The sequence below is a fragment of the Merops nubicus genome, unplaced genomic scaffold, assembly GCF_000691845.1.
Source record: "Merops nubicus isolate BGI_N331 unplaced genomic scaffold, ASM69184v1 scaffold12847, whole genome shotgun sequence".
NCBI lineage: Eukaryota > Metazoa > Chordata > Aves > Coraciiformes > Meropidae > Merops > Merops nubicus.
In genome coordinates, this window is record NW_008621045.1 from 47,211 (window position 1) to 58,985 (window position 11,775).

Genomic DNA, 11,775 nt, shown 5'->3' on the forward strand with positions numbered 1-11,775 from the left:
TCCCTGGAGACTGGTATTTGCAGTCCACCTAGCGCTTGATGATATCTTTTACTTTCTCACTTCCCACTAAACGTAGGGGCAGATATCCTTCAGACTGAAGAAGAATTTATCTGCAGCAGTTAGCTTCAGCCAGGCTAGGATGTGGGAGCTGACAGACACACTGTAACTGCCCATTTCAGCTTTTCCTGCAGTGCCCTTGCTATAGAAAACAGCACATTCAGCACAAGCACAAAGTTAGAGACAAAATTAATCAGCTTTAAAAAAGTTTGAGAGATTCAGACAACCTTCTTCTAGAAGGAGTTAAGATTTTTTTGTCACTTTCCAATTCTGAAGAGCTGCATCATGTATGTGAAGGTTCTGCACTTCCATCTCATGCAAGGGCAGCAGCTGTAAGTTACAGATGGGAATAAATAATGCTCCTTGGGGAATCTGACTGACAGAACTGCTAGCTAAATCAGACCATTTTAAAGAAACAGGTTTTATTTGTTGTTATGACTTTGCTAGACTTTATTTAACAGGGCAATGCAGTTAGTATCTTCTGCAAGTAACTTGTAAAACTTGGCTTGTTTCTTGTGTGGAAGGAAGAATATCTAACTTCTTTTTCTTTTTTTTCTTCCTGCAAAGTTTTGTGGAAAACTCACAGCTCCATCAGTAAATTCAGCTCTGCTCACCTCAAGTGCTCTAAAACCACGAATCTAGTTGCCTTGAATTCAAAAAACATTGAGGCAACAAGCACAGAAAAGATATTATTGTGAGTCTTCTGGTTTTTTTTAAATAAAATTTAACATTCTTAAGCTTCCTACTGCAATAACAGAGGTATAAAGTACTGACTTAAAAAAAAAAAAAAAAAAGTGGCATAAATTCCTGCAGCCACATAAATTGAAAACCTAAATTCAAAGAATCTCCCCCAAAGCCTACAAACCAAACCTCATATATATAACAGTTTTTATGAAGATGGAATAACAATTGAAGTGAAATTATCAGGATTCATCAAAATAAAAAATAATATTTTTTTTCTGTTATGAAATCTACTAATGAAACAATAAATAGCTTCCGAAGTAGTAAGACAAATTCATAGAAGAAAGATTCAATGAATCACTATTAAGACTATTGGACTAGATGCAGTTTATGGCTTTTCAATCCCTAAACATCAGTTGTTGAAAAGTTATAATCACAGGAAGCACCTGCCCGTATTTCTGAACAAAACAGTATTTATTTTCTTCTACTATAGATCATTTTCCAAGACGTACCTCTTCTTGTCTTTCTTTTTTATGGCTGCTTTTCCTGTCCATGTGAACTAACTGAAAAAAGATCATTACATCTACTAGAAATAATTCTGATATCAATAACAAAGTTTCTGCATAGAAACTAAGAAACTCTTAAGTTATACATGAAAAGGCACAGTGCAGCTAAGGTTTTCTTTGTAAGACTATAGTTGCATGTGTGTATACATGAAAAAGTAATATTTGCTCTCTTGTGTAAAGGAAGTGAAATCACATGAAATAATTGACTCAGTGACCATTTTTCAGGCTAGCTACTCTTTTTTTTTCCCCCTCCTCTTATTTGTAAAGAACAAGCACAAATATGTTTCTGGTAAAACACATTAAAGACAGATCAACAATACCGATGTATGGGCAATGGAGAAGCAAAGGAAGGAGCTCTAAAGATCATTAACAGAATGAAACGTCAAAAAAAACCCCACACTTCAGATGCAGCTATGAAGTAGTCAGTGCAGTTGCCTGTGGTCCAACTGATGTGAGATTGCTGGATGCGAGACTGCCCAAGCTAAGGCAATGCACAGCACTGCTAACGTGGCTCCCTGCTCTGCTCACCTCCAGACCCTCTCAGCGGGGTGTGACTAGTTCAACATTGCCCTGGTGCACCCTGGCAGGTGCCTGACCTTCAGAGGGCCTGCAGGAGACAAGCCAGCCCCACTGAAGGAATGAACAAATGGCAGTTTGCAACCATGCAGGCTATCACAGCCACCTTGGAGACAGGATACAAGTTCATTTTCAAATAAATCTTCTGATTCGTTGTCCTTGCTATCTGCCCAAATTTACCTGGGCACCAGTACTAATATACTGTCAGTGCTGGCAATGCTTTGTTTGGTATATGAACACTTAGCAGGCCCAGCTTTGGTTGAGCACTGACCACATCTTCCAAATTTGCAGCAAATAGAAAGGTTTTAGGCTGTCAAAGCTGGCCAAAAGATCTGTTATCCTGCTTGTGTACATAAAACCGGTCTGAACAAATTACTTGAAGTCATTCAGATGGTAAATCTGTTATACACTCAAGAGGTAGAGAACGTGTTTTTAGAAAGAATATATGTATAAATAAACTTGTAACAGGACATTACTCTTGAAGGAAAACAGCTGGAACATCATATTGGAAACTCTAAAAAAGGGATATAGTAGGCATGTTATTTGATAAACAAACACCTTGAGGAAAGGCAGAGAGAACCTATAAACCAACTAATAAAAGGTTGTTTTTTCACAGCAGTATCAGGGATTTACAAGTAATGACAGCCTCTGTCTTAGCAACAAGATAAACACCAGGCTGCCAGGAGCCATCAGACTGCTGGTACTCTGATACAGAAAAACAGGTGTAATGGAAAAGTATTTATTGAATTGTTCTTTGTAGCTATCTTACTATCCTCACAGAAAAGCACCACTTCAAGATTAACCTTCTTGGGAGGTTAAAAAGACTGGCTGCTTTTACTTCTGTAGTTGCTAGCAAAAACTTATTCCATGGAGGTAACCTGCAAACCTCATCTGATTATATACATGCACAATATCAATACAAGAAAAAAGATATATATACAATTGCTGCATCCACTTTTTATTTTTGCATTTAAACAATATTCTTTTATATTTTTGCAATATTTCATAATACAGAAGAGTGTATTTAACACAGTTGTTAGGACTGTCTACACAGGAAATATACAGAGAAACTCTGAGCCGATTCATTAGCACTAATAATCCATAAAAGCACCCACAAATTCATGTCAAGTAAAGCCATGCCAGATATTGAAGCTGTAGTTGCATGGGTCTTTTGGGGGAAAAACAAGCCCCCAAAACCCAACCCACAAAATTTTAAGTTCTTATTTTTCAGATTGCATGGAATGAATGAGAAGAAAGAGGCTACAAGTGTAACCCTGGCCAAATATTATTTGAACTGTATATTTAAACCAGTCCCACTAAATTAAACTGACCCTTGGCAGAACTGACTTTAGAAGAGCTTCTATGAGCTGATCTGCTGCCAAGTGAGTGAAGTGGGAACACCCACTTATGGAACAGGGGAAGTCGTCATTGTTCTTAGCTGCTCTTCCAAATCTGGCCTGGATGATGAGAAATGGGTACCTACACTTCTTACACAGAGTAAGACAGTCCAGAGTGTTTTGTTTGCAGAACTATCTCCCTATATTACTACAACTTCCCTTTCAGCATCAGTTAAGATGACAGACTAGGAGAGAGAAATGAATGCACGGACTTCAAACATTCTAAATTTAAAGCAATACAGAAAACCACTAGTTCATTTCAGATAAATATCAATTAACATTATGCCGAAATACAAAAACCAGCCACCATCAATCTGATGTGAAAAACTTTTCACCAAGGCACATAAATCCATAGACTGGAACTTAAGTGAGAAGCAAACCAACCAACCCGGCTTTCAAAGTAACAGTATTAGCAAAATAGACAGGGGTTTACTTTTGTACTCTAGGCTAAGAATATATCATTATATTACAGTCAAGGCAACTTTTTCTGTTCCTATAATCAAATTCTTAAAACAAACATCTCGTTCAATCCTTCACAACCTGTTTATAGCTGGCATAATCCCCTCAAGCATATAAAACATCAAAATTTTATATTATTGTTGAAAATGCAGTGAGTGAGTACTGCAAGGAGAAGGCAAGAAGAAGGAAAAAAATTATTCAAACCTAACCTCTGTAGTACTAGATTTATTGCTGTGGGTCATATCTAAACAGCAGCATTCACCTCCAAAAATAGTACATAGCTTGGGATGAACCCAGGGCAGCAGCTAATGGGTGCAAGGGCTGTTCAGTTCCATCTTAGTTAAAACAGCTGTTTCTGAGAAAGACATTTGCCAGCTTCTCATCTGACCTTTAAATAGAAGCCCTCATAAAATTTACTCAGGTCTTCAAGACTACAGATCATCACAGCTCCACTGATTTTTAGTGAATCTATTACTTCACTGAGAGGGGGCACTTCCACTTACAGCAGCAGACTTCTTTTCTGCTCCTTTGCCCCGAGGTGAATTGGCACTGCTCTTTTGCAGTTCCTCTCCCTTAATAATAGTTGCAGGCTTTTTTGAAAGCTGCTACTGACAACATCTGCTGAGAACAGTTCCTAAAGCCAGCCTATTCTAGGCTGATTCACACAACCCATTTAAAACTCTTGATACAGCACAAGGCAAATTACTGATCATTAATTAAAAATAAGCATCCTTCATACACGGTAAAAACCATTATTGCAAGATCATTTTAATAGTTTATTCTAAGGGCTTACATGATCTAGGTTTGTTTCGTTGGTAACAGTACTGACAGGATGCTTTGGGTTTGGGTTTCTTTGTTTTGTTCTTGTGAATCTTGTAGCAGCACTTTATTTTAAAAGCATTAACGATGTGATTCATTAAGACCTCTCCCCTGTTCCCAGACAGCCTTAACCCTAACTCCTTGTCTGCTCTTTTAGATAGACGTTTTTTCAGGGAAACCTCCCCTTCCTCAGAATGTGAAGCAATTAGTCACATCTATGGGGAAGAATTGCAACAGGGAGGGAGGAAATTACAGTAGGCAGGAATAAAGACAGATGATGAGCAGAGAAAACTTGACAAGACAATTGCCTTGAAGGAGGAACAGGATGCTCTTCCAACACTAACTGCCCATCTCAAAGTAGAAAAGCATGCATAAGGGAAAAAAAAGAACCCAAACAAAAACCCCCAAACAAACCCAAACCCATCTGTCTTGCCTCCAGTTTTAGCGAGACTCATTTTGATACCAAGGAAAATGAGCGTGCAAACGAAGTCAGCATGCTTACCTTCCCAAGTGCTATATTTAAGGTGCCTCAAGCATGTGATTATTTTTTTTTACAGCCATATTCCACCCTGTATGATTAATTGACCAGATTGCTATTGAAAATACATCTGTAAAAAGGAATTTTTAAAAAATAGACAAAGACAAACCTGTATCTTACCCTCTGCACGAGGTAACATATGAGATAGTGAGCAAGGACTAAGGATGAAGGGCAGAAAAAAACATCATTAGACTATTTCATTCAGCCATATCATATTAAATTTCTGTTCCTGCTGTTTTCTAAATATACCTGGATACATTTGAACCTGGCATTCAATAATTAGGATCTCTTTTTATAAAGTATCTGTTTAGTCTTAAAAAAAGTGTTTATGTCATTTTCAAAAGGTAAGGAAAATTTAGTAAAAGCATTATAAACTTACTTTTGCTTTAGCACTCTGTGATCAATTACTCCTTCATTTTCAGTTGAGCATAGATATTTTTTCTGCTCCACAGGACCAGAGGAATTTAGCACTTTTCTGTAAGTAGCCCTGAAAGAAAAAAAAAAAACAAACTTAGAGACTTTTGCTGTCAGTTTTTTGTGCAGCTTATAGAAAAGAGATATTTTAGGGTTCTAAAATACCAGTGACAGAAATAGAAAAGGATAAAACCAACATATTGAATAGTCATGATTTTATGTGATGCTGATGTCTCTTAAACTCTCATTTCAATTATCAAACTCTGACAAGTTAGAAGGGCAATTGTAAATACTACTACCTAGTGATATTCTAGTTAGAATAACTGCCATCTTTATAGCCTGCCATCTCTTAATCTCTGGGAATAACCAACCATTTCACTATGCAAGGGGTAGAGTGAAAGAGTGATTTATGCAGTACTGTAAGGCAATTTCTATTTAGCTAGAAACGTGAACACTTGTTTTTTTCTGGAGATTAAGTCCATCGTGAAACTTCAAGTCATCTTTGCATTACTCCAATCACTAGAAGATCCTCAAATGCCACCTTGGCCACACATACTGCTATTACTGTTATTTGGTCCAGTTCTAGCCTGTCACTAGTACCAAAGACTCTAGATACCCACTTTGCTTTCTATGTGCTAGTCCAAAACACTGCTTTCCATTTAACCTTGGTGTCCACCTCTCTCCCTCCTTATTTTCCTGTTATTTCTTCTTTTGCTGGTAGAAGCCAACATCAGCCTTTTTACCCTGCAGAGAGGGAACGGCAGAGCTAGGATAAGGGGTTACTATTATGTTGCCAAAAATTCATGACAGTCATCAACCTTTTCACTACTTTTTTTTTTTTTTTCTTTGAGGGGGATGGAGTGGGGGCTGTGTGGAGGGGGCCTAGATCCTTTTCTGTACCTCATCTCTTCAGAATCTTCAAACTCCAAAAATGCTTCATAAACTGTTCCAGCCTCAACTGCACTCACACATGAAAGGCTGTTATTGGAAGTAACATTAACATTTGCCAAGTTTACAAGGGGAGTTTCCTATTTTCATGAATCAATATATCTTTTTCAGCTGTCCAGTTAAAATCAGAAAAAAACCCAGTATGTTCTCTATGAAACAATTGATCTTGGAATTGGAAAGCATCTTGAGATTTACCCGGTGCCATCCGAGAGTTTCTACTGCAGGACCAAGAACACCTCTTTCCTACCATCGACAGATGCAAGTTGCTATTTCTGTGTCTTAATCCAAACTGCTGGAAGGGTAAGTCACATTTCGTGTCCCTTCACAAGACTATTACTTTCATACAGAAAGTGTCCATCTACCATACTGAGAACCCCATGTTCAACCAGTGACTTTATTTCTCTTTCCAATACTGAGGCGAGCAGAGCACAATTCCCATGCAGTTAAAGATGCCCTAACGGCACCAGGATAAAGAGATAACCAGCCAGGAGTACACCAACAAGCACTGGGGATAGCATTCACTGAGAAACACAACAGGGAAATACTGCTGACAGCTTGTGGAAGCTCCACAGCTGTTTCAGCTGACCTGGACTACGGCTATGTTGCTGCTTTCTCCCCTGCCTTGTGGCTGAGCAATGCCTCCTCTAACTCAGCCCTGGTGCTCGCAGAGTGAGCTGGCTCTGGGAACCAGTCTGACTGAGAATTCTGCAAACTAGAAAAGGTAGTTGGTGTTCACCTGGGCTCATGCACCACAGAAGAAGAGCTAGGGACATGAAGACTCAATTTTCACAGTTGTCTCCTGCTGCCATAGCTGTGGATGCTACTAACAGTGAACCTCAGGGCAGTGATTTGCTCATGTGACCAGGGCTAAAATTCAGCCTAACATCACTGAGCAACAGAGAAAAAAGATGAGTTCACTTCACATGCATTGTGGATCTGTGAATTTTTGAGTTTGCCACATATTCTATTCCTCTGGGTCAAAGTAACTTATAAAGGAAATAATTTTATTATGTTACTTTAAAAGAGTCTCATACACTTCAGTTATAAAGTACCCGAATTAGGTCAAAAGAAATTATTCTTAGAAGACTTTGTTCAAGATGTACCGAACAGATAAAGTAATTTCAAACTACATCACTAAGACAAGCGTTACAGAGTTAATAAATAGCACTTACTGCCACCTGCATATGAGCATATGGCTTTTAGTTTTACAATAAATACTGTTTTTACTTCAGGAGCTTTTTATCATTCTACACCCCAAACTGCATTGAATATCTTGATTTTTTTATTCATCCCAAAATACATGACTGGATGCATTTCTTAAAAAATGCTTTAGTTTTATTCTGTGGTCCTCGAGTCTGACATACAGAATGTTTCAGAAACAGCTGCTTATTTACCTAGGTGCCCTGTAAACAGAAGAATACCAGCATCTTATTTTCCTAGCAGGAAGACCAGGCAGGGAAATATTTTAAGCTAAATTGTATTCACTGACATTTGAGATTTCCAGCCTTTTATTTGTTTTGGAGTCTGCAGAACTGCTCAGAAAAGCTGTGCCCCCACACTATTGGAACTGTGTGCTCTTTGTGAAACAGTAAAGCCTGACCTGCAGGACTTGAGAAGTACACGGGTAACAGTAACACCTGAGACACAGTCTAGCCAAATATCCCAAAGAAAATGAAGAACAAAATCTAATTAACCAAAGCAGCATTCAAACGGCTCTAAACATTAGAACATGTTGTTCCTTGCTGAAATTCTCTGCTGAAATCTATGTATCTGCTATGTATCTGCTGCACTTTGGATGAAGTACAGGGCCCACGTAAAGCAGTCTTCCTCACAGCTGACAGCTGCTCTACCCCGAAGGAGGAAGCTTTCTATAAATCAAGCCCACCAGGACGAGTCTGGCTGTGACTGTATACATCAGGTCTCTGAGAAATGGCAAATTGTCTTCCTCCTGCACCACCCCTGCCCAGCCCACCCCTTCCCTCCAGCAATGCAGGACCAATGCAATCCAAGGTGTTTCATAAATACTTTCACAAGGACGTGAGTGCAATTTGGTTGGAAATAACCAAGTCATCGCCATTTACCATGCTTGGGTTTTCCCTGTGGAATCATCTCAGAGCACACAACCTGGACTCCTTTTGGATGAAGGGAAATGCTACAGACAGTACACCACAAATACACTCCTGCTGGGTTACTACTGTGTATCAATGCAGTCTTAGTGCCAGAGTCCTTTCCTTCAACACAGAGCATTTTGCATCCATGGCAAGTCATTCTCTGCTTTCAGGATTCTTGGAATGAGAAGAAACCACTCTTGAGAGCTCAGGAAGTTTCTCCTCAGCCAAGATGATAGGATAAAAGATGGAGAGGATTTTTGTAATTATATTTTAACTGCAATATATAACTCAATGGAACAAGCAGCTTGAGAAGAGGGTGTGACTTAGTATCTAAGGAAGTCAGAGCTTGCAGGCAGAGTAGAGCAGCAGTTTCACAAAAGGGTGTGAGTGGCATCTGTATGGAAAACAAGGACAAAAACCTACCGTCACCTTGAATTGGCAGTTTTGCTAACTTTGGGGGACCAGTATGCATGCTTAATAAACTCATACATAGTAACTTCTCCTCCCAGGGAAGGCATAAAATGAAGTTAATGAGACATATGATGTATGATGTGAAGGGGGGTACATGTCACAGGGTATATGTAGTGGGCAAACAAACAAAAAAACCAAGCCAACAACCAAACTCTGCCCTGCCCCACCAAAAAAGCACAAACAAATGAAAAAAAGAAACCTTACTCAAGCAAGAGCCAGAAAATGCTTGGTAAAGACAATCTCTGTGGTATTCGTTTTCTAAAAAAAAAAAAATGCCCAACTATCTAGTTCTGCATAATGTGGTTAAATGCTTACACCTAGAACAAATTCAGAGCTTCCTTTGAGAGACTAAATTTAAATACAACTGTGACAAACACTATCTCTGACTAAATCATTATTTTACTCCAGGATATACAAACATTTAGAAGTGCTTCAAAAGCTTAAGATTGGCTACAGCTAAAATTTCCTGTGTTTGCAAAGTTTGATGATACTTCATCCAAATGAAAGCCAGGTTCTAGAACTGGAAAGAAAGAGCAGTTTAAATTAATTAATGATGTTTTTCAGGAATGTTGATGCCCTGTTTAAAACCGCAAGGGAGTAATCTTATTTTACATTTCACATATTAGAGATATTTAAAGTACAAAACCCAGTTACAACTTACTGCTGAAGAGCTAATAAGTGCCAGTTTTAAAATGCTATGAAAAGAATACAGCTATACCCAGACTGATATTTTCTGTGCCATGTGCAAACATACCCACTGATTGCTTCTGGAAATTTTGGAGAGGCTGTTTCACAACTGTATGTATGGGATTCTATCCCACTTTTTTGTTGCTGCTGATACTTATTAATCAGGTCCATCAGCACTGCCTGGTGCCCAATTTTCTTCACCAGCTGCTGTACCATACGATCATTAAGAGCCAGAAGAGCTGCTCCACTTACTTCTTCTTCTGCAGATTTAAGGGAATTAAAGAATTACTGTAAAAGAACTTTACAGTTACAGTAACATTCTATGCCTAAAAACATGAGGATGGAGAACGGGCCAGAGGCAAAGGTGCTTTCTACTGCTGACAGTCTCCTTCAGCTGCTAAAAAGATGACGATTTAGCTTTTTCCAAGAAGTGCCAGGAGTCCTAGCCATTTGTCTCCCTGACAAAGAGCCAAGTCTGAAACACACAGAAGCAGTGAGGTGACTATTTGAATACTTCAAATCAGGCCTCGCTTAGACCCCAGCAGACTACTACTTTGTTAATGAAGGAAAGCAAGCTTTTTAAGACGGCACAAAACAAATAGCCTGTTCATTTAACAGGTTCTCATGCACTCTTTTGTAACAGGTTTATATACTCAGACATAAAACATTTAGACACTATAGTTGCATTATTTCAAAAGATTTAGACAATATAAAATAGGCCCTGTCAAGCCTTTTAAACCACCCGCTCTGATGAGAGGTGCATCTATTTATACACCAGCTTAATCTTATCCCCCAGCATTTCTCAGAGACTTCATAATAAATATGCATGCTTAAATCTGATAAATCAAAATGTCAGTTCTCACTCTAATAAATTCCTATAAAAGTCTGAAGTTAGCATATATATAGTTGCCCCAAAATAAGGTAGGTATGCAGTGCTAATCAAAGACGTAAAAAGAAACAGAAAACAAACCCCACACAAACAACAAAAATGCTTACCACGAAATTTAGGAACTAGTTCTCCTAAATTTCTTTGTCTCAACCAGTTGCAGACTTGATCAACGGACCAATTTTCCATCTTCAGGTACTGCAATGCTAAATTTCACTGTGAAATGAAAAGAGAGGATTATTTTTATGCTCAACTCTAAACTGAACAACATTTCATAGGGAAAAAAAAAACACTTAGCAAATAAAGTTATATTTACATGCTCTGAATAAAAAGAGTGCAAAATAATCCAACTAATGCCTGTTGCAAGTGGCAGCTTCCTTGGATCCCTTTCTCCACCTCCTCTCCTGCTTTCTCTCTGCTCTAAGAGACAGCCTCATTCCTTATAAAACACGACCTGCACCAGTACCATTAACACTCAGGTTTCCACACAGAGAAGAAAAAAGGTGTGAAATTCACCACCACCACGCTCATCAGGAAATGGCTGACATTTTACAGAAAGGAAAAAACCCAACACCATCAGATAAGGGTCTGTCACTTATATGTTTATAGTAAACCAAGCACCTTAACCCTCTCTGCACCACCAAGCGGGTACTTGAGCAAATACTTAACCCCCAATTACCAACAATTAGGGGCAGTAAAGCTCATGGAAAATAGGGGGGAGGGGATTACTCCCCCTTTTGTTTGCCAGTCCCTTCCTTCGGCTCCAGCGCTCCCCGGGAAGACGGGACAGGCGCCCTGGGAAGGAGGAGAGCCGGGCGCGGGTCACGCAGAGATAGCGGGAACTTTTCCTTTCTTAAACTACGTCCCTTGGACGTCCCTTGAATTCCAGGCTAACACGAAGGTTCATCCACACTAACTTCATTGGGAACTAATCTGCTGCACGACCAAAATAAAATAAATAAATACATAAATAAAGAACCCAAGCAACAACAAAAAAAAGCAACATCCCTGAATAAAAACGTTTTCATTTTCACCCTTCAACAGCAGAACAGCAGAGACCCACTCCCAAAATAGATGCACTTCCTTAAATAAAAACATTTTCATTTTCATTCTTCAACAGTAGATAGGCCCCCCAGAATAAATGCACTGCAGTATATGCTCTTCT

General features: G+C 38.9%; 1 protein-coding gene across 1 annotated transcript in view; it reads right to left on the reverse strand.

The window, feature by feature from the left end:
• Nucleotides 1-10,799, reverse strand: part of SAMD3 (sterile alpha motif domain containing 3) — a 39,756-nt gene extending 28,957 nt beyond the window's left edge. Inside the window, exons 1-2 of the mRNA XM_008944321.1 lie at nucleotides 10,721-10,799; nucleotides 9,792-9,984 (exon numbers count right to left, since the gene is read on the reverse strand). Coding sequence (XP_008942569.1) covers nucleotides 9,792-9,984; nucleotides 10,721-10,799 — 272 coding nt within the window. The remainder of the gene's footprint in view (nucleotides 1-9,791; nucleotides 9,985-10,720) is intronic.
• Between the last annotated feature and the right edge of the window lie 976 nt (nucleotides 10,800-11,775).